Below are 27,666 nucleotides of genomic sequence, written 5' to 3'. Positions count from 1 at the left end.
TGTGTGAAGTGAGGGTTTGTGTGCTTGTTTGTGTGTGAGGTGAATCGATGGCGCATCGCTATTCTACTTGGTAGTTGTAGTCTATCGTGCGATTAAAAATCATGTCCCCGGCTGCGTAGAGTCCATACATCCAACACCAATTCCCACAATTCCTAGGGAACAATCCCATAATTCCTATGCGGTTGCCTCTACGCCGTTTCCTCTGAGGGCAGTGCAGCATCCGGACAGGCTACAGCGCGCACACGCTAGAGTTATATTGTAGTTCATCTTCAAAAAAGGCAAGCGGTTGCAAACATGTTTTGATTTAATGTCTAAATAATTACCTTTGCGAGACGAACGTGAAGTATATTGTGAACTTTCTACGCCGTCACTCAGAGACTAACGTTAGCAGAGCGGAGCAGCGATCGGCAGTAACAAACGAGACCGGCTGACCAACACACACTGCAGCATTAAACACCTTAAACCAACTCTGAGGTGAAGAAAATAACTTGGAGCTCAGTCTGTTTCACCTCAAAAACCCTGCGCCCACTCAGCGTCTTGGACAACGATGGCTTTCCCCGGAGCTAACGGTGCAGAGAGGCTGCTCTCCACTGCTGGAGACATAACGTCCGCCTCCCCCTCATTTTGTTATTCTCATACAGGCAGGAGACTGTAAGATGCTTTCCAATTAATTTATTCATTAATTAATGCGGTTAACTTTTTAAAATAAAAAGGCTGCGGACCATTTATCTTAATTGCCAGTTATGTTTCATATTGTATTTCAGTGGACTCCAGTGAATGGTTGGGCACACAGTATACTGGAGCAAGAGACGGAAAATAGTGCCCCCTATTCTATTCATTCAATTGAGAATCGGTTTTGAATCGAGAATCGTTTTGAATCGAGAATCTATTCTGAATCGATTTGGACACCCAAGAATCGGAATCAAATCGAAACGTGAGATTCCCAAAGATTCACACCCATAATTTGAAGCGTAATATATTGATGTTTTGTATACAGTTGTTATGTCCCTGCAATTTACCATTATGGGCAAATAAAGAAAATGTTTGTCTGAAAACATTTCTTGTTAAGGTTTGGATTTTGTGTGCCCTGTATGCAACATTAATGTCCTTTGCCAGTCACATACCTGTTTAAGTGATGAACTGCACTACTTGTGGTTGTTTTTAGAGATGGTAACAGACGTTTTATACGCGTGCTACAATTTTGTGGCCTGTGCTACAAAACTATCAACCTCTGTAGCACCAGTGCTATGTGCAAAAAAAGTTAACGTACAGCCCTGCATAGACCCTTTAAACTTTGCAGGGCTGTTACACTCTTAGTCTTGTTTCTAACTTATTAACAATAAAGATGATGGCCAGAACTGCAAATGAATGTAGATCACATACTATTAAACTAACTAGTTTGACTAAAAAGAATGCAGACTAGACAACAGACTAAAAGCCAGGCACAGAAACACAGGCTGACACTATCAAAGTAGTCCTGTTTGGTAACTGGCAGAAATCTTTGCCACTGTCCGTGATCTTTTGTTGGGGAATTGGGGTGTGATACTATAAGAACGGTGCACTGTGGAAAGGCATGTACCTTCATTTACAGTGTTGTTGGATGCACACAACAACACTGTCTTGACTGGAAGCTTAGCAGCTAGCTAGATAGCTAAATTCACAGTCAGCTGACTGTGTTGTGTTTGCACCATTGGCTCACCTATCAGTCGAGGCAATAGCACATTGCTCTTACATATAATGGAAAATCTTTCCACTCGGTTAACTACAAGTAATTCACTTTTTCTACAACACTTATTTGTCTGCAATCTTAGGGAAATCCTGATACACCGAGCAGTACATTGTTTCTCCATCACCTGCCATGTTGTGTCACATCCCTACCCCTATTTTTAATAATTCCTCTCTATTCCACTTCACTCCATGTTGTTTCTTAAATCTGTAGTTTTCTCTCACTCGTCTCCTCAGAGTTGAACAGCTTGTCAAAGCTCACACTGCACGAGTCAAAACTTTTCAACCGATCACACATCTTATACAGTGTGATAATGATGTACTACATACTGAAACACATACACTAATACACACATTCACACAGAGAGAACATACAGATCAGAGTACTTGTTTCTTTGACCGATGCAGTTGCAACATCACAACATGCAACATTTTTTCCACCGTCCTGGACAGTCGGACAAACATTAATGTCGCGTGCAGTGTAAACCATGATGAAATTTAATAGCATCCATGTACAGAGAAGTGAAGTGTCTCACCCCTATTTGACTGACCTGACCTTGCCTCTTGATGACCATGACACCGAGACAATATTTGGTGAGTAAAATTGTAAAAATGGCTATTACCACTATGACTGGTGGAAGTTTCCTGCCCTGTTTACAAATCAACCAAACAAGCTGAATCAAAAGATTTGCTCTGTTCAAGAAAGAAACACAAAATGGTGACTCCCAAAGAACCCCACTTTTCCACACATTTGAGATACCCTCTAACAAATTCATTTGTTAGAAGATAGGTGTTGCGTTAGGCGTTGGTTGGTGTTGAGTTAGGTGTTGACTGGGGTTGGGTAAGGTGTTGAGTTAGGTGTTGACTGGTGTTGGGTAAGGTGTTGAGTTAGGTGTTGACTGCTGTTGGGTAAGGTGTTGAATTAGGTGTTGGGTTAGGTGTTGACTGGTGTTGGGTAAGGTGTTGAGTTAGGTGTTGGGTTAGGTGTTGACTGGTGTTGGGTTAGGTGCTGAATTAGGTGTTGACTGGTGTTGGGTAAGGTGTTGAGTTAGGTGTTGACTGGTGTTGGGTAAGGTGTTGAGTTAGGTGTTGGGTTAGGTGTTGACTGGTGTTGGGTTAGGTGCTGAATTAGGTGTTGACTGGTGTTGGGTAAGGTGTTGAGTTAGGTGTTAACTGCTGTTGGGTAAGGTGTTGAGTTAGGTGTTGGGTTAGGTGTTGACTGGTGTTGGGTAAGGTGTTGAGTTAGGTGTTGACTGCTGTTGGGTAAGGTGTTGATTTAGGTGTTGGGTTAGGTGCTGACTGGTGTTGTTTTAGGTGTTGTTTCAGAAATTTGTTGTGTGCCATACAGCAATGATCAAGCAAATAAACAGACAACTACAATGACAGCAACAACAACAACAGCACTATCACCTGACAACAGGACATCCCAACATTATATCAGATCATATCACACATCATTAGTGTGCTCTACATATTGTAAGGTGCAGCAACCCCACACACAGATGTTTAGTCATTTCTGTTTCACAGTTTGTTCAGTAGTGCAATACTGGTAGGAACGAATGATCTGCAAGCCCGGTTGGTTCGGAGGGATGGCACCCTATGTTAACAGCTCATATGCACTAAATAGGGGGTATGATTAATCTCTAATAATCGCCTGCCCTTTCCTCCCTACTTGGGACTCATAGATCAATCAAGTTTTGCTGTTCAGCAATCTTACTGGACATGTTGACTATCTTATGCAGTTTCTTTTTATTACTCAATGACAACAAAAAATACCAAGCAATAGAACAGAAAGTTCTCTGAACTGTCTCAGTTTACGCATGAAATATAGACGCTGCAGACCTTTCTTGTAGATAACATCTGTGTTCGAATCCAATGTCAGTTTAGCATCTATTATAGTTCCTAAATATTTGTATTCATCTACTACTTCAATACCCTCCCCACTGATATTTATTTGTTGGTGGGTGTTGTTGCTAGTCCTGAAGTCAAAGATGATTTCTTTAGTTTTCTTGGTGTTCCGCTACATAATGATAGTTTACATTGTAGCTTACGTGTTCATCATATATCACTATTTTATGTTTCCGTAATTAATAATCGTAATTCAGCAATACTGAAGTGTTTATTATATTCTCAGTTCCCCTGAAAGTGTGTGACCAATCACAACCTTTGAATGTGCAATGTGCACCCATGTGACCAAAGCTAAAGTTAAGATGGAGAAACAGGCAGAGAAATCTTACATTGACCATCTTTGGAAAAAATGGTAAAAAAGTTTTAGTTCCTAAAAGTGGATCATCACCTGTCATTTGGTAATACTTTGGTTTTAAATCAGATGACGACAAACAAGTACAGATTCTGTGCAATGTTTCCCTTAGGATTATTGCTGGTTCAAAGCAATAAAGCAGTAAGTATTCATTATTTTATAAATGCTGTAAAGAAGGACCACGGTAAGAGTAAGATAGTAAGAGTGAAAACAAGACTTTCTAGCTGCTGCTACTTTGAGAAATACTGCAATGAAAAAGTGAAAATATATACTGAGGTGCCAAAGTGCAATAAAATAATTCTGTTTCCTGAAACCGAGACAAATGATTGTAATTAATAATAGTAATCAGAACATTTAGCACAATAATTGGTATTATAACTTTGGGGTTAAGTGTCGACTGGTGTAAGGATTAGGGTTAGGTGTTGTGTGAAGTATTGTTACCTGGAAAACATGTCTGCAGATGTTCAGTCAGGGCCTCCTGAGTGACAGGCTTATGGGCGGAGTTCATAGCAGAGATAGCCAATAGCAACACCTCTCCCAGAGGGATGAACTGTGATTGGCTAATAGGGGACATACTGATGGGCGACACATCACCTGCAGAAAGAGAGAAATCACTCATTAATAAAAATACACAATACACCTCAAAAAAGTGATGTTTTGAAAACAGTGATACACAGAGAGACACACTGTACTCCACCAAACTGAAATAAACAGCAACACAAAACAGACACACACACTCAATATAGCATCATTAAATGTTATATAATGTCGATGCAATAGTGGTCATGGGTTCAGGATTAGACCTGGTCACTGCAGAGGTCTGGCTATTTGCAAGAAAGAAGGTAGTGTAAAGACATGTCCTGTCATTTAACGTGTTATTACCCTGCAACAGGTCTTCTTTCTTCTTCTTTTCAGGCCAATTTAAGCGAATTTAGTCTCACTCTGGGATATACTAGTGCTCTTGTCATGCAAGGAGCTACCAGAAACAAGCAAGTAACCTGTTTTGGGCTGACAGAACAATACACAATAGCAGCAGGAAATAATGGGGTGGGGCAAAGGCAAGAGAAAAGAGAATATGCAATAGAAATGAATCAGAAAAAAAAAAAACACAGGGTTAAAAATTTATCTCAGGGCAGGGGAGGGGGGATGACCTCATTCCCAGGGACACGATGAAGGGAGGGAGAGACAGGAGAGTGAATGGCAGGTCAGCTGACTGATGTTCAATGCTTTGCCCATGTCAGAGGTCCCAGCAAACTGAGAAAGAATATGCGCTTCAGGTGAAAAAAGGTGAAACCAGGAGGATGGTCAGTTTGACGGCCTCCTCTGACTGCAGTGTTCATCTGACAAGCATATGAAAAGGCTCAAATAAAAGAAGGCAAATTCATCTTTCAAATGACTAATCAAATCAATGTTGGAGCTTTGCTAATCAAATTAAGTGAAAGACACTGGTGACTTTTAAATTGGTTCCCTCTCACCAGTAACCGTACTAGAGAGAGCTAGTGCTGCTTGCGCTATGGCTGTTATGTTGCTTCCTCTTCTCTAGAACGGACAACATGTTGCTGTAAATATGCAACGATGGATAGAAACCGAGTGGAGTTCAGACCCACAAACATGGGGATGGGAAGATGTTCTCACCATTGCCAGTCATCACTTCATCATCATCAGACGTTTAACATAATACAAGTGTTATCACTGACACTGACATATTTTGTTGCACTGTGCAACCATATAAGTGACTTAATTCAGGGTTACAAAATGCCGGGAATTATGAAGCATAGTTGTGACGTGAAAATGACAAAATAACGTTAGCACCCAGTAACATTTGGAGTGCAATGTTGAAAACGCCCTGGAGTTGCTGTACACATTTCTGCTCTACAAATACACTAAACCATCCAAAAACAGCGTGGGAAAATAGATGCTTAGGTCAAAATATGCGACTAGCTTTTGCTAGCCGTAGTCAGACATTTACCATATTAGTGGTTTAAGACAAGCGGATTTTAATGGTCACGCATTTGTTTCTCAAAAAATACAAAAAAGCGTGACATGGAGGACAAGACAAAGATATCATATTTATTGTCAAAATACAGGAAAAGTAGTCAGTAGACATTGGCATGGTTATATGACTTCTGCTTTCCCCTTCTTTCCGGTCGCGTCTTTCCCCTCTGCTTCTATCAAAGCAGCATGGTGAGATGCCCAACATTTTAAAGATCCCTTGCCAAAGAATCACCAGTAACTAAGCAACAGCTATAGAGAGGGATGATGGAGCAAACATGGCTGCCACTGAAAATGACAACTGCCAAACTCAATCAATGTTTCTCATTGTCGTAGAGATAATATCCCATCAGGTCAGCCTGAATCATTGGCATCATTAAGCCTAGATCCTCATTATCCTCGTTACTTATTATACATTATGCCACACAGTAGCCCCCTTTCACACATGAATCCCGTAAAATTGCCGTTTTCATTTTTCCGGTAAAGGTAGCAGTTTCTGTTGTTCACACAAGACATGCCTTTCTGCTTTTTTAACGTAATGCTACCATTCACACAATATAGCGGTTTGTATTTCCCTCCTACAGCTCGGCAACAGAGCGTCCTAATGTTGTGCTGCTTGTGCCGTTAATGTTATGGAATCGTTCACACATATGGTCAATACAAAACTTTACTAGTAACATTACAACATCTTGAGCGGTGAAATTGGCAGAACTGAGTTACCTGCATTTCCACACTGGCTCCTTTTCACATATGACGGCGTGCCATTACATTTATGGAACAGGCTGCATGTGTGAAAGGGGCTAGTAAGGAATTAAGATGAATACATAATAGCAACTAACAGGCAGCCAATCAGGAACTTGTCTGATACAGAGACATTGTTTTGCTTTGATTGGCTCACAGTCAGAGAGAGTGTGAGAGTTTGAGAAAAAGCAAAGACCAAAGACATTTTGTTTATTATACTCCATGCCAGTGGGGGGACATGAAGATTAAAGAGGTAACTACAACCTAGGGAAACCAGAAATAGTGGTGACAATAACTCAGAGAAAAACAACAACAATGGCTGCGGACGAGGCATTCAAATGTTAGCATCTCAAAAAGTTACTGACCAGTATGGTGGGTGACCCTTCTGATTTATTTCACCAGCATTTGGAGTTTGGCGGGAATTTCAGACCCTACAAATACAATACAAACTTTAGAAGCCTCTGTGCCTCTTGTGACCTGTGAAAATAGTAGCCTGTGTCACCTGTTGTTGCCGGCTAGCCACACAGTCTGAGGGGAGAGGTGACCATGGGTTGTGTGAGGTGATGGCAGCAGCAGCTGTTGACGAATTAAAAAAGTATTGCTGCATACTTTGTTAAGATCGGATCGTAAAAACGAACCCGTACCCAGTCCACAATAAAGGCGCCCGAAACTACTCCTACTAGAGCGGGCCCTGCTCTATCTGCTATTATTTATTTTCATTTTGGAGTTTATTTTCATAACTACGTTTATTTTTGGAGACACCATTGCTTGACAATATTTTGATTATCTGTTCAGAGAAAATGAAATTTAAGATTAGGCCTAATTTGATCATTGGCCTAAATGTCATGATTTCTGATCTTATCCCTCTTTGTCTAAAGGCTTTCTTTTTGTGTTTTCAGGCACTAGAATGCAGGAGATGGCTTTTAAGGAGGTATGAAACTGCAAAAGGTCCACCTTTGTGGACATCCGGGGGCTGAGCACCAATTTCTGGGGAGAACCCTGTCATCTGCATTAAAATGTCTGGGCAGTTCCATTTTGTTCCATTTAAGAGCTCGGGGAAAAAACAACCCAAATTATCACATGACCAAGGCCTATATTTCTATGTGATGTTTGTATACCACTGGGTCAAAGAATATTATGCATAAAAATGTTTCATAGAAATGTCCACACAGGCTGTGTTTTAGAAATAAAAAATGCAATGCAAGAGTGAATCTTTGCTTTTCCACACTGCCTATAGGCCTAATTCTCATCAAGCACCACTTCTATTCTCTATTGGTTCTAATGGGGGGGGGGGATTGAGAGTTGAAGGAATTCTAGCAGTGACAGAAAACCTGACTTAACACAACTGATATGAAGTACAGAATGGCAAAAACATGTGTTTTAACATTGATTAACTATCAGTTTATTTGAATGTGATCTCAGCTCTCTGGCTCCCTGGTTAATCAGCTGCCTTCATCTCTTCTAAGGACAATACAGTGTTAGCAAACATAACTTAAATACACACATAGCAGCACTGCTTATACAACAATGTGCTTCATTGCATATGTGTTGTCTTACCATCATAAAAAGATGTGGCTATATATATCACCATATGTCACTGTATGGCAGCAGTCCATGTAAACTAATAGATAAAGAACCCATGAGTAAGTTCTCCTGTTGTGTGATGTCATCGAAATTCATTTGATCATGAGGAAAGGATTAGGAGTTTTATGAAAAAAATAATCACAATTGGTTCATAGTTAAAGTTAAATTTATACAATAAAGCAACCTTTAACTAGATACTGCTTAAGAAAGAACAGACATGACCACACTTGACTGACTGGACCGCAATTTGCCTTTTGATGGCCATGGAAAAGTGAATATCTTGGAAGTCAGATGCACAACAGTGGAGAACAGTGGAGTGGTAGGATACTACTATACAAAGTGTGTGTGTGTGTGTCTGTGTGTGAAAGAAGGAAGAGAAAGAGAGGAAAGAGAGCACAGCTGCAGAGACTCTGGTGGGAACACTGTCCACCCCCCTCCAACCCTCATACAGAGACAACTGGGAAGGCCTAAACATGGAGAGTGACCATAGGATGAACCCAATACCCCTTGCCCCTAACACACACACACACACACCGAAGGAAAGCATGTGTTTTCTGCAAGAAGACTTGTGTAAAAATGGGGTGACAAGAAATAGAGGAGAGAGAGAGGCCATTTCCTGTTGCTGCCTGTGATGTTTCTGTATTAATGTTGGCCTCCATATTCCTGGCTGAAACAGCATTATGTTAAAGGAGAGAATGTCATGCCAAACTCCATTCAAAAATTCTGAACAGTCAATGTTGCTTTGCTTAATGGCAAACCTACATACCTGCTAGAACACCATTTAAGACCTTTTACGAATCACTAGGAGCCATTCTTCAATTCAGCATACACATGATCCACCAAGCAGTTTCAGTAAAGGACCTGACACACCAGGCCGACGGTCGGCCGTCGGCCAATGTCGGGCCGTCGGTAAGCGTCTGTGTCCCTAGTTTTTGCGGTGTGTCCCGCACCGTTGGCACTAGTCGGACCCCTGTCGGCGGCTTTTCGGCCGATTGAGGATGTTGAATTGGCGGCGGAGCCCGTCGGTGAGAGAGATCACTCTGATTGGCATGAGAAGAGAAACGGAAGTGACGAAAGCAAGCAAACGACGAAGTCGTTCTTCCACAACCAAAAGACCAAGGGCTGACAACGCCAGTGCCATTTGCAACTTCTTATCAGACATATTCTCGATTAGAAATAGCGAAACCGTCTGTGATGAGCGAGAGTGGTGTGAAAATGGTAAGCAAACGCTGCTTTGTTTACGGTTTGTATATCCGCAGTCCTAGGTCTTCCGGTTTCCCTTTTTGAATGACAAATACAGACTACCGCCACCTGCTGGTATGGAGAGTTATTTCCCCTCGCGCAGGCGCAGAACGTACGTGCAAGTTGGCCGTTGGCTGTAGTCTTTGCGGTGTGTTCAAGTGCAACTTTTTGGCAAGTACACAGGCGACGTGAGGCGACGTAACAGTCGGCCTTCGTCGCCGCTGGTTCTTTGATGTCGGTTTGGTGTGTCAGGGCACTGACTTTGACTTCTGGAATTGGTTTGCCTGTTATTCCCATAATTTTCGTCCACCAAAATACACCATGGTGGGCGGTAGAGTTGCTGTTTTGTTGAAATTTCATTGAAATGAAGTGCTGCTTGTTGAAACATCTGTAGGCAGAATTTACTAGTGGCTCCTAGTGATTTGTCAAAGGTCCCATGTTATGTTTTGTCAGGTACTGTATGTACATTTGAAGATAATTAAATTGCCAGATTTTTGACTGGAGTTTGGAATGATGTTCTCTCCATAAACGAGAACAGAAGGTATCTAGTCTAGGTAAGTGATTTTCAATCCTGGTACTGGGGACCCCAAACCCTGGTGGTTTTCATTCAAGGACTGCATTCAGGCACTAATTTAAACCTGGGATGCCAGGTGAATGCAATTAACTAGCTGGTAGGCTATAAAACCAGCAGTACGGGCCCCGAGGACCAGGATTGAGAACCACTGGTCTAGATAAAGGTGAGACAAGAAACTGAGTCGGAAAAAACAACCATTTGAGTTGTTTGTCTCATGCAATGACTTTATTGGCCTGACTGTTTATCAGAAACCATATCACCAAAACAGTATATGACATGTCATTTTTCAAAGCCAAAACACAACAGCTTATACATTCAAATTGATGATAATGATGAAGTATTTGGTTTGAAAACATGTACTCTACAAAAGTACATAATCATCAATATTCTACTATTACGCAGTGCTATTCCAAAAAAGGTCTGTCTACAAGTCTGTCTCTGTCTACTACTTACAATCACTACTACTACTGCTGCCAGTGCTACTGCTATTACTACTACTACAGCTTCTATTACTACTGCTGCTGTTGCTATGACAACTGCTACTGCTATAATGAATACTACTACTGGCACGACTACTATTGCTGCTATGACTACTTCTACTACTACAACTCGCTCTAGTACTAGTGGTAGTGCTGCTAGTACGACAACTGTTACAACTACGACAAGTGGTACAACTACTACTACTGCTACTACTTCTACTACTGCTATTACTACAACTGCTTCTGCTACTACTGCTACAACCACTACTCCTATCCCTGCTATGACTACTGGTACTGGTACAACTACTACTACTACTACTACTACTGTTGCTACTACTGGCACAATTGCTACTAGTGCTATTACTATTACTACTGGCACAATTGCTACTAGTGCTATTACTAATACTACGACTACTAGTGCTACTATTACCACTACTACTGCTACTACTACTACCACCACTACCACTACTACTACTACTTCTTCTACTGCTACTACTACTGCTACTATTTCTACCATTGCTACTATTACTACTACTATTATTGCGACAACTACTACTGCTGCTATTACTACCACAGCTACTACTGCTACGACTACTGCTGCTCCTATTACTACTATTACTACTACCGGATGGACAGATTGATAGACGTCACAAGGCAAAGAGAAAGGCAGGCATACAGAGATAGACAGAACATACAGAACATAGTACATGTTTTCAAAGCAAATCATTTGTCATCTCAGTATGGTTTAAAAGCATAACCTGTTTGTTGGTTTTGAAAACTGACATTTTGTAAATTGCATCGGCAACACTCTTCCTGATACACGGTCATGCCAATAAAGTCATTGAACTGAAGGTAAAGAAGAGCCATTTTGTAGCAGCAGCTGTTAGCTCACAGCCCCTCTCCCTCCATTACTATTACTACAGTGTCCATGAAAGAGAGAGGGAGCGAGAGAGAGAGAGATGGGGAGACAGAGATGGAGGGATAGAGAGGACTAGCCAGGGAAGAGATGAGGAGAGAGAAAAAACAATATGTAGGGAGAGAAAGATGAGAGAAAAAAATAGGATGCAGAGAGAGGCAGGAGGAGAAGAGAGCTGTAGGGAAGCAAAAGGGGAGTGCAGCAAGAGAACGAGAGAGATAGACAGCGAATGAGAAGCACAGAGTGTGATGGAATAAGAGTGATGGAGCGTTTGTCATCCATGTCTCTTACTGCAGTGGTAGTAAACAATCAGCCAGCCTCCTTTGTCCAGAGCACTAAACCACACCCCCTCCTTTTGTCATGCTCGCTCTCCCTCCCTCCCTCTCTCTCTCTGCATCCTTCCATTTCTCTGGCTCTCCATGAATCTCCATTACCTCTCTCTTTCCCTCCGTCTGTCTGCCCCTCTCTCCCTCTACCCCTTGTCTGTCTCTCTCTCTCTCTCTCTCTCCATAGAGCAGTGACGCTACGCTGCTAACTGCTAACTAGCATCTACCGCTAACTGCCTAGCTAGAGAGAGATAGACAGATACAGAGAAAGAGAGAGAGAGTGAGAAGAATAGCCATACCTTGGCTGATATAAATCCGCTCCTTTTGGTAAAAATATAATCCAGTTAGATTTCCCAGTGTTGCCTACAATGGTAGCGCAGCCTCTCTCTCTCTCTCACACACACACACACACACATACACTCACACACACACTAGCTCGTCCTGTTTCACACACACACACTCACTCACATACTCTGCTCCTCCCCCTCCCCTCTTTCACACACACACACACACATACTAGCTATGTCCTCCTCTGTTCACACACACACACACACACACACACACACACACACTCTCTGCTCCTCCCCCTCCCCTCTCTCTCTCCCTCTCTCTCACACACACACACACAAATGAGCATTCAGTCAAGGGCCTACCCACAATCCCTTGCGCCACACAAAGACAAGGGGGTGTGACCAATCACACACTGCCTCACTATGCACCCATTTTTTTTCCTCCCTCGCTGTGTAATGCCCACCGACATACAAGCTTGTGGGCGGGCTGCCGAGAAGGTTGCCATGACAACGCATCCCCAGTTGCACTTGCTTGCTATTGCTCGCTCGCGCACACACACACACACACACACACACACACACATACCCTCCCCTCTATTTTTTCCCTTTTACCGTCTCTACCTCTATATCCCTTTCTGTCTCTCTGCTCCACTACATACATCTCTGCTACACCGTGTGTGTGTGTGTGTGTGTGTGTGTAAGTGTGTGTGTGTGTGTGTAAGTGTGTGCGCACAGCCGGTGTTGCAGTGCTGCGGTTGGGTTCTGGTGTGACCCACTTAGAACACTAAGGCTAGATGTAGGACATACACACACACACAAACACACACACACACACACAGACACAGACACACACACACACACACACACAGAGCCCAGAGAACATTCCAGAACTATGAAAAGAATGGTTATAGTATAATGTAGCTATAGTATATAGCGATTATAACGTAGTTATAGTTATGATATTATAGTATACTATTATAGAATTTACTGACAAGCACACTGATGGACAAAATAAAAGCAAGATAGACTGAAAAATAGACAGAAAGAGAGAGGCAGAAATACAGACAGGCAGGTAGAAAGAAAGGTCAGTAGTATATTGAGTGTTCTTAGGAGACAGGAGACAGACAGGCAGGCAGACAGACAGGTCTATAGTAATAGCATTAGCATGTGAAAGGACAAGGCAACTGTGTCTGTCAGGCTGGTTGGGGCTTGTTGAACTGGGGTGGATTGGGGGGGGGGGGGGGGGGGGGGAGAAAAGGAAAGGAGAAATGGTGTGAGGGGGGCCACCCTCTTTTCAGGGGCCCCTGACTTGCGGCTCCCACAACTCCCATAATATCATGCTGCAACAGGCAGCCAGCAGACAGTTACAATTACAAATTAAGGCATTTAGTCAGTGCTCTAAATCCAGAGCCACTTACACCAAAGTACAGCAGTGGAATACATCAACAATTATGAATGTGTGGTTTATGCTGCCTTCCAGTGCTCCTCGTAAGCTTGGAAGTTGTAAATGCAACTTGTCAAGAGCTTTTGGTTAGATATAACAAAATGGACTCTGTAACAAAAGTAGTTTTTGGTGGCTGTTGTTAAATTTCAGAAACCAAGAAGTACAGAGCTTCTGAAGATGAGAAAATGCACAACAGGCATCTAATTGATTTTGTAATCAATGTATCAATTGTTGACACATCTTCCATGCTCTCCGACCCATAAACACCACATCTCGGCAACTCAGGTATCATAGAGAACTCAGACTTATTTTCCAGTCATATTTATCACTTTGTTGGGTTGTTCATAGTTTGACTGGTATTGACGATATTTCTGGCAGTGCTTGAAGGCAGCATTCGTAAAGAATAGGTGCAACGGACAACAAACTAGAAATGGATGGAGGATTTTTGTTGTTGAGTGGTTGTTGAAATAGACAGTAAAGAGTTAACTACCTATTGAGACAGGCGTTAAGTTGTATTCAACCCTTCCCCCTACTGTTCAGCTAGACAAAAAACCACCTGTTGGTCTAAAAAACAGCTAGTCAGTGGTTGACCAGGCTGTGAACAGGTGGTTAACAGCCCCCCAGTTGCCCCTGCATTAAATCATATGTATCATGTGTTGGGACACAGAAAGGCCTTGCATTGGTAGGTAGTGAGCTCCCTGCCAAAATCTCTATAGCTACAAAGGTTGTGACATTGAGAGGTCTGGATCCTTTTGTAAGCTTCTACTGATTCCGTTTTTACTTTCTGGATTCAAATTTAGGCAAAACACTGCTTGGTGCCTCATTAGTTCACAGAAGCATTGGGAACTACGGATGCACCGATACCGATACTGGTATCGGTATCGGTGCCAATACCAGGCTAAAATGGAATATCGGTATCAGAGATTTTACCCAAGACTAAAATCTGATACCGAAAGCCATGAGTAACATGTAAGAAATAAAAGCAAACTGTCTTGATTTTATGCATTTGTGGCACATAGAAGCCTGTATTTCTCAAACAGTGGGAAAAACAAGGATTTTATCTCAATAATTTTGTCCATTGACCCCAAACTAAGGAAGTAAGCCTGCACTGTTCAGTAAAAGTAATGGATTGGATCGGTACTCAGTATCGGCCGATACTTTCATACTCGTAATCGGTATCGGCATTGAAAAAGTGGCATCGGTGCATCCCTATTGGGCACTACCATGCTCTGGAACAGTGGTTGCGTTAGACTTTCTCGTTGTCCGTCATTTTGACGGATAGGCTCGTAAAAATTCCGTCATAATCTATTATCTACCCGTCATTTTAATTTTAATTTTTTTAATGATAATGAGACATAGCCTATTTAATAGCAATTTATTTTTCAAAAACAATCAATCACAATAACATTTAATATACAGAAGAACAAACTTAGATTATGCATTTATCATAGGCTACTATAAAGCAAGGAATCTCTGTCTGTCTGTCTGTCTGTATGTGTGTCCTTCGCATATCTCGAGAACCGTTCGTCCGATCTACTTCACACTTGGCGGGTGTATTGCTGGGGACCCAAGGACGTGCAGTGTCGGATTTGGTGCAATTTGGACACACGACACGTTCAATATTAATAAACTGAATAAACAAGTGAACAGCGCTCTGTGCAGCAGCGGCACAAACGGGCACTGCACTAGTAAGAGAGAAAAGATGAACAAATGGAGACACCGACCGTCCTAAACAGGCAAATATGAACGATGCAATTTTACAGAATTAGACAATTACAATTAAAATATGAACAAACCATTTACAAGAAATTAAATTGAACTCAGTTGACCTGCTGTAGCCTAGCCTGAACTCAAACCTTCCTCCTGGTCCACATGGACTTAAACTGGGTGCTCGCTTGAGCGTAATGAAACACATCAAGGGAGATTGTTGCAGAGGCGATTGTCATTAGGTTTTGCGTCTTTGCCTCGGACAGACGGCTTGTCATGGCCGTTTTAATTTTGTTCTGAAGGCTGAACCCGCGCTCTGCTGCCACACTGGAGACTGGAATTACCAGCGCCACTTCAGCCAGAGTTTTGAAGTCGGGGAACATTTCTCCCAGGGAAGTGATCAGAAGTCGGCAAGACTCTCTGAACGTGGGATTTCCCAATCCTGCAAGCACTCGCTTTACCGGGAGGAAATCCCGCAGCATGCGCTCCTTCTACACCAGGGGCGCGGCTGCTGCACCCCTCTGTGACCCGTAGTGGTCACAGACGCGCTCCAAGGAGAGTGAGATCAAAGACAAGATGAGTAAACAATAGCTAATTAATATGCACACTCGCCACCAACTGGACAGGGGGGTCTACTACAGGCAGTCTACATATGGTTATTGACAGTGTTGCGTGTGAATTACTTAACATTAGGGTAGATCGCCCTCAGTGTAATCTGTCAAAATGACGGATGGCCTTCAGATTTTTCCGTCATTGTTAGAAAAATTCCGTCAATGACGGGAAATATTCGGTTAACGCGACCCCTGCTCTGGAACTATTTTAAGTCTCACTGCGAGAGCAGTAGAGGGAAGACAAAGCCTCCAACAGAACTGCTTAAGGCTAGGTCACACTAGACGTTTTTGGCACTGATTTTAAGCCTGACTGGACCATCCCGACATTCAGGTGAGTCTGGGCTGGGAGGGGTGGGGTGGGGTGGGGGGGACTCGGGGCCCAGTGGTCAGACAGATTATCCTGAAGTGTGAATGCCTCAAGTCTGGAGACTCTGGCCCTCCTGAAGACTGTAGACCAATTGGAGCCTGACAAGATTTTTTCCAACATGCTTGATTTGGTTGGTCCAGTTTGGTCAAGCTTGTGTGGATTGAAGCGGTCAAAGACTCACCAAGACTGAAATCTGAGAGTGACCCTGGCTACAGCCCATGGTAGTTTAGAGATTCCCAACTTCAGTTGCTCCACTCTTAAATTGTTACACAATTTTATTTGGGGGAATACATCTCATAAAATGGTGTAAAATGGCAACATGCCTGGATCAATCCACATAAGTACACAACTAATGTTACCCTTGTAATAATGTCATTTCAAAATGAGAATGAGAAGTGAACTGTTCTGGATGAATTTGAAAATGTTTTCGAATGACAAAATTAGGTAGTGTGTGATCCTTCATCTTCGCCTCATCACCTAGTGTGAACAGCTTTCTGATAACATTTACCCCAGACTAGTCGTTTAGTCTGTACTGCCCATGTTGGGCAACATCTTGTAGGATTTTTTTGTAGGACTTATTTATTAACCTAGGTTTTACATGCCATTTGACTCTGAAAACTAGACTCCTACAATTAGCATTCTGAATTCAGCAGGATCTACTGTAAACTAGACTCCAAGAATTAGCATTCTGAATTCAGCAGGATCTACTGAAAACTGGACTCCTAGAATTAGCATGCTGGTTTCAACAATACTATGTACAAACCATGCTACATATAAAGAGTTTCATTCCAAAACGAGATCTCCACCAATGGAAAAAGCTGACCCCTACTTTTGCAAAATTACAAAGCACAGTGTCTTATGAGTCAAATTAACATCAACGCAAAACATTTGCGTGCAAAATAGCAATGTTTATGTGGACTGAATCAGTTGTGTTTTTAAAATATCGACTCATGAATATCAGGTAGAAAAACTGAGCGCATTATTAACAGCCAGACACCAGAGTTTTCAGTTGGCTTGAGTACTAACTGAAGAGTGTCTGAGCACATAACTTTTTGAAGCAAAGATGGGGCTGGTGGAAGCTAGCCTTAGACATGAAAATACACCACATTTACATTAACCTAGGCTAAGTAAAGCTGATCCCAGTAAACAGGGGTTTCCCAGGCTTTAAGAGAGGCTTAGGTTGTAACTTTGGCAGTGAGGTGCGTTTTTCACCAATATGGAGATTTGAAGACTCTCTAAAGGCCGACACACCAAACCGACTTCAAAGAACCAGCGGCGACGAAGGCCGACTGTTGCGTCGCCTCACGTCGCCTGCGTCTGGTCCAAAAAGTTGCACTTGAACACACCGCAAAGACTACACCCGACGGCCAACTAGCACGTATGTTCTGCGCCTGCGTGAGGGGAAATAACTCTCCATACCTTATGTCTGATAAGAAGTTGCAAATGGCACTGGCGTTGTCAGCCCTTGGTCTTTTGGTTGTGGAAGAAGAAAGGAAGAGGCGGAGGCGAAAAATAAGGAGAAACCGCACTAAATGGGTGAAATCATGAATAACGTTACTCCAGCGACAGGCTCAAGGGGCTGTCCCGAACCTGTGTCGAGAGCTGGAGATAAAAGGAACCTCCGATTTTAAAAATTTTGCTCGGCTCTTTCCTGTTCAGTTCCACATGTTGAAGGAATTTATCAGTCCAATCATCCAGAGGCAAAACACGAACTACCAATCAGAGTGATCTCTCTCACCGACGGCTCAGACGCCGATTCAACATGCTCAATCGGCCGAAAAGACGCCGACAGGGTCCGACTAGTGCCGACGGTGCGGGACACACCGCAAAAACTAGGGACACCGACGCTTACCGACGGCTCGACATTGCCCGATGGCCGACCGTCGGCCTGGTGTGTCAGGTCCTTAAGAGCACAAAACAACCCTTGAAAATTATTGGGTGTGATGTTGTGGGCTAGATGTCAGCCTAAGTGTAGGTGTAGGTTATGGGTGATGGCCCGAATGCGCTGGATATGATAATTGACATTACTAATTTGACATTTTTATGGTTCAGATGGAAGATTTCAAGCATCAGCAGCACTGGAATCTGCATTTCACCACCACCATGGGTAACATTACAGTATATTTTTGTTCCATGGCCTATTCTACAGTCCGCTTCATAGATAGGCATTATGAATAGTATTCATAATGGCTACTAGCTAAACGTCTTGCTAAGTTTGCAGTCACATATTTTTGCATTTTGTTAAGATGAAGAAGTTACAGTAGTGTACTTCTTGCCAAGAATACCCTAATTAAAAACATACATGTTGTGCGTTTGCCTTGACATAAGTCGGTGATTATTGTGGTTCCAGAAACTTGAAAAAAAAAATTGACCTTTTTGGCAAACCTGCTGCCCTATAATTTAAAGATCTTTAAAATTATTGGGCAGCAGGTTTGCCTAAAGGTAACAGAAACTAATAACCAGGAAGGTGCAGGTTCAATCCCCAGCACTGACAGGGGGTTGTATTACATCTTTGCTCTGGTGATTGGACGGTGACTGGCATTTACATTTACCACAAGAAGTGCCTCAGAGCAAGCCACTGAACCCAAAATCTACAAAAACAAAGTCAGTCTTTATACCTCAGGTTTATCTGGTTAAAGTGTAGTGGCCAGGATTTTGTGAAATATGACAATGCAATGTTTAATAATTAGCATTTATTCTTCAAGTAAGTTTCTGAGTTGCGAGCACCTCTTTGAGGTGGGTAACTTTTGGGATTTGATATGCAGCCAGAGTTAGAGGAAGCACAGAGGTAGTATTCAAGTTCTATCACTCACTGGATTATAGAAAGTAAGAGGAAACTGATGTAGTACTGATTGTGGGGGTATTACAGTCCAGTACCATAGGATACCACAATTAGAGCAGTAGCAGTAGTTGTATTGTACACTAGCACAGTGGCACAATACTAGCTAAGCTGTGGACACTACAACAAGTGTATAAGTAGTTAATACTGTATGTACAATTACCTGCCAAAATAAAGGAAACACAAACCTAAGACATCTAAATAGGGTGTTTGGTGTTTTGATGATAGTGGAAAACACTGTTTCATTTGCCGCTACAGAATCTCCTATTAGTGGTCAATAGGGTGGAGATCTGGTGACTGGGGTGGTCTTGGTATAAATCGGGGTCAGAAATTTACAGGGGTTCAGGGCAAAATGCCCTTGAAAGTTCATAAAATGACTGTGAAATCAGACAAGGGAGCAACGCAATACGTTCTGGGTGAGAAAACCTCAGTGGTTTTTGATCAGAAAACAACCAATACCATAAAAACCTCAACAATGGAGTGGTGGAAGATGGACTGGTTGGGGACAGAGAGGGGAAACAACATCATCCTCTTCTGTAAACCCTACCACCATTTTCCAGCAATGGGATAGAGGTTAAAACAAATGTTAGTGGTACAAATTTAGTGTTTATGTGGCAATATGCAATGCAAATGTATAATTTCACAGTTCAAAAATGTAGCCTAACACCCAAAAGGAAAAAAAATGCCCTTATATGTATAAATAATACTCTTTTAAACTGACCATGTCACATAACATAATGTGCTTAATTCAAGAGTTCAAGAGTCAAACTTTGAATCATTTGCCAACCCTGGGATTAGAACCAAAGACCCTTGCAAGTCTGCTGCCCTGCCAAGTGAGGTAAAGCACCAGTGTGGTTGTCTGAGAAACTATTGTATGTCTGTATCCTGTGGCTCCATAGGGTTTTTTTTTTTTGGACTGACAGAAACTACCGATCCCACTGACCGACCAACAGAGCAACTTACACATGCTGCTGGTCGCAGCTAAAAACACCACAGCAATGATCACTTAGCACCAAAGATTAAAAAAAAAACAAAAAAAACAAAAAAACACCACAGCAATGACCACTTTGTACCAAAGATGGAGACAAACTAAACAAGTAAACAGCAAACATGTTGTCCCCCACAAATGATGCAGAGTTGTAGTGGGGCAATAAGTAGAAAATATGCTACCTGATGTTACTTGCGTGTGATGTACAGACAAACACTGTGGTGCCCCCCTTAGGCAAATCAGTGCAATTTTGAAAATGCTGAAACGGAGCAATGAGATGCATCATTCTCCTAAGTTTCATGAAAATCCGATCGCCAGTGTCTGAGATATTAGGGCATTTCACACAGCACACGCTTAGCCTAAGGTTATCTTAACCCTGGGCTAACAGTTGGCCCAGGGTTAGCTTAACCCCTTTTCACACACATAGCTAACTCTTAGCCTAGGGCTAATGATGCACACAAGTGTTCTTCTTAGCCCAGGGCTTACATGTCAGAATATTCTGTGGTAATAAAAACATTTGAGCCCAGGAATGCACCACAGCGTTGCTTAGCAACGTTGAGAAAGAGAAGTTACTTGATTGGACAACACACAAGTGACATAAAATCTTCTAACACTTTTCACACAGCCAACAGATAATCCTGGTTTTAAACGATTTTCTGGAGATAACCCTAAAAAGTTGGGGATAACCCTGCTCCCACTTTGCAATTTGCCTGTGTGAAACGTTCGTTAGCCCAGGGCTAAAACACAAGTTAGCAGCCCTGGGCTAAGTGCTGTGAGAAAAGCCCTATTGTGTGCGGGGTACAGGTGAACAAATGCTGTAGCAGTTGCTGTAGAGCTTTATATCTTCTATCTTTTTCACTTTCTCCCTTTCTCCACAGACTCTCTTGCATCAAAGCAGTCATGTTTATTTGTTGAGGATCTCAGCCAGAGTTGCGAATTATGATTAGGCGATCTTTGGACAAGCCTATGCAGAGCTGCAAACTCTGTAGTAGTCAGTGTGTAAAGACACTGTAAAGTGTTTCTCCCCACTAATTTGTTAAATTCTACAGTGCTAAACTGATAATTCTACCTATAACCTCTAAACCAGCTTGAAAATGTTGATATGAATGCCTAGTCTACTTAGATCTATGGTATACAGTTCTTCGTAGGTAACATCTATCCAAGACCCAAAACTAAAATTCTAATGAAGGGAGAGAGACCACTGACCTCAGAATCAAAAACATCTAGGCCCACTTATAAACTACCTAGCTTCCTGTACTTTTCAAAACACAAAACACCCACAGGCTACACTACAATTGATGTAAAAGCTGTCCTTCGAGATGAGTCAATCCTATGAGATGAGTCAAACGTTGAGAATTGGGATAAAATAGGTTAATTGCATAACCTGAGAAACCCTAGCTCCCACATAAAAAGGGGATTGAGTTTGGGACGAGGGAGCATTTGACTGCACTTCACAGGGGCTACAGTGCCGCCTTCTTTCATGCTACCTTTGCAACAAGTCTAACTAAACTCCATTGAACAAGTTTCTCCCTAATCTAGCAGTATAGCAATGTACCAGTGCAACAGTAGTGTATGTGTATGTATTGAGGATAGAAGTAGTTGTTGCAGTGTTGTAGTGTGTATGTGTGTGTGTGTGTGTGTGTGTGTGTGTGTGTGTGTGTGTGTTTGTGTGTGTCTGAATGTGCATTGAGTACAGGCTGTCCAGCAGTAATCTGAAAAGCTGGAGGTCTGGCCTCAACAGCTGGCTGACTGGATGACCTCCCCTCCATCCCTCACTGTGTAATTCTGCCATCTCTCTATAATGCACTCCAATAATGCATCCATTCCCATTTTAAACACGGAAATATCCATTAGTGGGGGAAAACTGTCACCAGTGCTTCAATACCTTCTATAGACGGTCTGTTTCTTTTTAAGATGTTTTTTATGCCATTTCCACTTCAAACACAAGCCTGGCATCAACAGCAGACATTCAGTCAGTCACAGACAGACAGAGGTTTAAATGGACCAAACCAAAGAGCAAGCTAGTGGTTTGATCCATAGTTGATAAGCTCTGAATCTGTGTGTATGTGATGTGTGTGAGTGTGTGTGTGTGTATAGTGTATGGGTTCAGTTCAGATTAAACCAGCCTGTAATCCTCTAATACTTGCTGGTTGAAGGTGCTCTGTCCTGTGATTGGTTCTGCTTGATGATGGACAGCGAGTGCAAACTAATAACTCCACCATACAACTAGTTTAGCAAGAAACTGATTGAATCAGGTCCTGCTTAGTGTCCAGACTGATCGGCGGTTGTTGCCATAGATGTTGCTGGTTTAGCCTATGTGGTGGCCAGTGCCGTGGTATGTTTGATAAAAAGCCATACCTTACCGGTTGACCTTTCAGAATTTTCAAGCACTCTTTCAAGGACCATTTTCAAGAACATCCCCTAATAGAACATCATGGTTTTTTATTAATGGTCTTGAAATATGAATAATCATCACAATATCAATACAATATGTACATTTTTGTGAAGTTATAAGGCCAAGTATGCTTCAGTCAACATGGAAATATACGGGAAGCCAACAGCAACACAAAATCATTGTTTAGTTTAAAGGGAACGAGCCGAAAGAAGAAAAATCACTTCGATGTTATCTTGCATGGCATGTAAAGGCTTTTTTCAGGGTTTATGCACGATTCAGTAAGCCAAATTTAGTTGATAGCTGAATTGGATTTAAGACCAATTTAAAAACCAAAATGAAGTAACAAAGTTGGCGAAAACAGCCTGATTTCTGATTGAGTTCAGGGACATGATGTCAAAGAGTTGACATGCATGCGTGTCAAACTCACTGTGGCCAACTGCAAGTTTGAAGGCCTTAAATTTAAGACTTTTTAAGGACACAAAGATACCCAGAGGCCAGAGTACACAGGCCACATTTTGAAAGAGCGCAGATGGGCAACTAAAGCAAACAAGGTTTTGTTTAAGCCCACAATTTGACATGTGTTATTTGGTCTCCATCTTTGGTGCTAAGCGCCCATTGCTATGGTGTTTTTGCACTGCACTTCCCAGAGATCATTTGTCAATCAAGCAGTGTGGCCATAACTGAAGACTGCCGACTATCTGTTCAGCCCAATGCGATTTTTTCAAACATGTTTAGGGCTGAAACGATTCCTCGAGAAACTCGAGTAACTCGATTACTAAAAATCATCGATGCAAATTCTTTGCATCGAAGCTTCGTTTAATCCATATAACTATATACACGCTCAGTGTTTCGCATGGATGATTATTACTGTTGCACAACGCGCTGGAGAAAGAGAGAGAAAATAGCGAGGGGCGAAGAGAAGAGACAGGCCAGAGAAAACGACAGAAAGTGTCCAAAGTTTCGGATCCAGTGTTGCCAACTTGGCGACTTTGTCGCTAGTCTTAGCGACTTTTCAGACCCCCCTGGCGACTTTATTTCTCAAAAGCGACTAGCGACAAATCTGCCGACTTTTTCTGACCATGGGAAGCAATGTTAATGTGTTGAATCCCAAAGCATTTGGCAATAAATTGGTTCGGCTGATGCCGGTTTTCTCTACTTGCTTGTCTAATCCAGAGAGGTCTGACGGTCACAGCGCTTCCCACACACAGCGTAGCTCCCTCCCTCCGCTGAGAGCAGGGACTGTAGGATAGGGTCCACTTGTAATTGCTACCGGCGTACGCCGAAACTGGCCGGGTGGGCGGAGTCAGCACTTAATATTAAAACGGGATGAGATGAAGGCTAGTAAAGAATGCACGTTAATTATGGCTATATGTAATGGCTAGTTAAGAACGTAAATCAATATGGTGGCTAGTTATGATGTCCCTAAGTTAGCTAAGTTTTGCTCAAGAAAATAACCACAGAAAATAAAACGCTGCAGTCAATTTGTGAAAGCCTGAGCTTCATTCATGTTATTATTATGATAGGCGCACACACACATACACACACACACATACACACACACCTACTCCCCTCACAGTGATGCATAAAATACCCCAGAAAGCAAAATATCAGGTGGTGTAAGTAGCAATTGGAGCCTAAAATGCACCAGTCCAATACAGCAGGTATATTCAGTTTAGTTTGATTGCAGTGAGTAGGGTCAGCAGGTGTAGGGCAACCCTTCAACATAGTAAATAAATGTACATTAGCCAGTCTTATGAACTTGTATGATATTTAGGCCTAGTAATAAATATCAATAATAATTATTATTTCACCTCGTTTTCAGTAAATCACAGTGTCGTATGGACAGCTTCGTGCGGACAGCTTTTCTCTTTTGTATATTTACTAGTGCTCTTTAATAAAGCAAAAGTATTTCTTATCCGATTACTCGATTAATCGATGGAATAATCGGTAGAATACTCGATTACTAAAATAATCGATAGCTGCAGCCCTAAACATGTTTGATTCACGTAGATAGTTAGCCTAATATCAGTAAGATTCCCAACTCCACTTGCTCCACTCTTGATAAGTTACTATACAATTTCATTTGGGGGAATAGGCTAAATCTCATATAAAATTGTATAAAATGGCAGTGTGCCTGGATCAGTTCACATAAGCATGCACAAATCAAGTGAAAAGTCTCAAAATTCTTCATCAATATTGATTGTAATTGTACTGGCAGAACACCTAGTTTGTAATTATATTCACAGTGAACTGTTCTGGATGAATGGGTAAACATTTTTGAATGACAGAATAGGGTAGTGTGTGACCTCTCATCTTCATGTGTGACGCCCATTTGCCCCGTCAACTAGTGTGAACAGCTTCCTGACCAGACGGAAAGTGTTTAGTCCGAACTGCCCCAGTCGGACAAGACCTGAACAGTCTTCTAGTCTGACCCAAGCTTAAGATTCATCTACCCATCTGATCCACAGCCACCATCAACACTGACCAATACTCAACACACATAAGGACCTGAGCCTCTCTCCCTCCCCCTCACACACACTTATTCATGCACATCAAACACACAAACATGGACGTAGTATGTAACATTACACACACACATCCACACCAGCCGGCCAGCTGCTGAGGATTTTCCTACATCATTAAGGGGGCTTGCAACAGTTTGTGAGTGTGTATGTGTATGTGTGTGTGTGAGTGAACATAAATAGCATGAGCTGCTGCAGGCCAAACGCCCGAGAGAGCAGGGGGCGGGTCCTATAAACCAGGCCAGGGCTATGAATGATCTGATTGGTCAGGATGCTGAGAGAGAGGAGTGTGTATGCGTGAAAAGAGAGAGGATGTCAATTGTGAGAATGTGCGTGTGTGTGTGAGTGAGAGAGAGAGAGAGAGAGAGAGATTTTCTTTGTGTATGTGTGTGTGTGTAGCATCCATGAGCATAACTCAGCAGACAGAGAAGAGGAGGAGCTACAATCGCTTTACAGGAGAGGAGCACCCATTACATCAGCTTCTGTGTGTGTGTGTGTGTGTGTGTGTGTGTGTGTGTGTGTGATGCGTCAGGCCGCCAGGGGCTGCAGCTCAGCGAGGGTTAACGAGTTCACAATCCCAGCATGCAATACTGCCGCTATGCATGCTCACTGAGCATCGAAGAGACGAGAGGAGGAAAGGAGAGGAGAGGAGGAGAGGAGAGGAAAAGACAAGAGGAGGTAGAAATGAGGATATGAGATGAGGAGGACAGAGGAGAGGGAAGAAGAGAGGAGAGCAAGAATGAACAGAGGAAAGAGGAGGGGAGAAAGGAGAGGAGAGAAGATGAAAGGAAAGAAGAGAGCAAACAGAGATGGATATTTCAGTAGGTAAAGCAGGTTGCAGCTGAAACTTTAGTTAGCTAATGCCTAATGGCTGTATTTATCTGCATTTAATACCATTCAAAGGATTTAATTTAGATAAATCAATTTAAAGGTACGCTACGTAACTTTGCATTTTGTCTGCGCCATGTGGCCATGAGTGGTACTGTTCAGTGGTTTTTGCCTCCTGAATCCTTCCCCGATGCTTTATAGTAGGGATGCCCCGATAACGTTTTTTGCCGCCGATCGCCGATTGCCGATCGTCTATGAGCCATATCTGCTGATACCGATCGGCCATGCCAATAGTTTTTTTGTTTTGTTATAGCAGCTGGTATAGCAGTATTATAGGTCTAACAGTTTCCATTTTACATACATTTCATCCATCAAATTGAGTCCTGGTTAAAAAGTATACACATTTTCTTTTTTTCTACCTCAATATTTACTTGATCATTATGTAAACAAAACCAGGCGCGTTCTAGGTAGCGCAACATGATTTAGTGAGATAACCGAAGCACAAGACTCAGACTGTTGCCACTTGCCTGTGTTGTTGAGTCGAGTTAAATAAATGGAGGCACTCTCCGAAGATATATATCCGTTTCAGTCTTTGTTTTTGTATAGCCTACATGAATGTTCTTAAGAGAGAGAGAGAAATGAGACTTTTCAGTTGCCTCTCCGCTGTTAGGGTCTCGACCAGACCTTAGATCGGGCCCAAAAAAACAAGCCCGACCCGACCCGAGCCCGTGCACGTTCTGTCTGAGCCCGGCATGGGCCCGTCCCATTGGCTGCATTTATGGGCCCGAGCCCGGTTTAGTAAGTTGGCTGTTTATAAGTAAACTAATTCCGAGTTGTTTGAATGACAAAAATCTGTTCAGAATTACGTACGGGATCTTACTGAATAGCCTACTTCCTCTCACAAAGGACTTGCCAAGCGAGTGTGGTGCCGTAGGCAGCGAAAACCCGACACTTACATTTCAAAGTAACCTTTGATTGACTGGGGATAAAAACATAATTGACACAAGGAATTAACAATCAGACTTTGCGGATTACAGAGAAATTTGAATGACAGAAATCTGTTCAGAATTACGCACGGGATCCATGGTTATCAACCTGCCTGCGTGCGCACGGCGCCAGAGGAGAGGAGGAGACGCTGTGCCGCTGCTGACTGAGATGTAAATATGTATCGATCACAGTGATTGATACATAAGGTTTAAGGTTACAATGTTATAATACATATAACATTCTGATTATCACACCAAATAGCTTACTCCCCAGCCCAATTAAAAAAAAAAAAAAAAAAAAAAAGACATTATATCTCTGACCACGAGACCAGCCGGCCTGGGTTCGGGCAGAGAATCAAACCTCTGGTCTCGACCGTCGTCCAGTTCAGTGCTGCGGACAGCGGTGCAGAGTGCAGACCATTATGTAAACAAACGCACATGGCTCACGTGTTTTGCGTCATCGATCGGTTTTTGCAATCGGCGACTATAAAGCATTATCGGAATTCTCCGATCTCATATTTATACTGAATATCGGCCGATTCCGATTGCTGGCCGATCGATCGCGGCATCCCTACTGGCGTCACCATTCTACAGAAACAATGTGAGAACTTTGTGCCATTTTTTAATTTGTGGAAAAGACATTTATGGTCACTGCTGTTATTAGAAAGGCACTTCAACATGTAAAACAACAAAGGCGCAGATAAAGTGAGACACTCTAAACAATAGCATATTACTATTTGCAAAGCAATCAATATTCATAAAAATGTGTCCATCCCTCTGGTTTGCATAATGCTGGTACATCTGACAAGGCCCCACTCCAAATTGTGCTTCATCTAATGACCCTATCAGG

At 42.4% G+C, this 27,666-nt stretch overlaps 1 protein-coding gene across 2 annotated transcripts in view; it reads right to left on the bottom strand.

The window, feature by feature from the left end:
- stox2b (storkhead box 2b) overlaps nucleotides 1-27,666 on the bottom strand; it is an 86,179-nt gene that overhangs the window by 12,999 nt on the left and 45,514 nt on the right. Inside the window, exons 1-2 of one of the 2 annotated variants that reach the window (XM_071895468.1) lie at nucleotides 12,139-12,235; nucleotides 4,427-4,579 (exon numbers count right to left, since the gene is read on the bottom strand). In XM_071895468.1, coding sequence (XP_071751569.1) covers nucleotides 4,427-4,559 — 133 coding nt within the window. In that variant the 5' untranslated portion in view covers nucleotides 4,560-4,579; nucleotides 12,139-12,235. Of the gene's footprint in view, nucleotides 1-4,426; nucleotides 4,580-12,138; nucleotides 12,236-27,666 lie in introns of those variants that run through there. The other variant, XM_078289318.1, reaches the window with a different exon arrangement.

The sequence above is a fragment of the Centroberyx gerrardi genome, chromosome 16 (assembly GCF_048128805.1).
Source record: "Centroberyx gerrardi isolate f3 chromosome 16, fCenGer3.hap1.cur.20231027, whole genome shotgun sequence".
In the NCBI taxonomy this organism is placed as follows: Eukaryota; Metazoa; Chordata; class Actinopteri; order Beryciformes; family Berycidae; genus Centroberyx; species Centroberyx gerrardi.
Note: the sequence above shows the minus strand (reverse complement) of the source record. Positions and strands in the feature narration are given on the sequence as shown.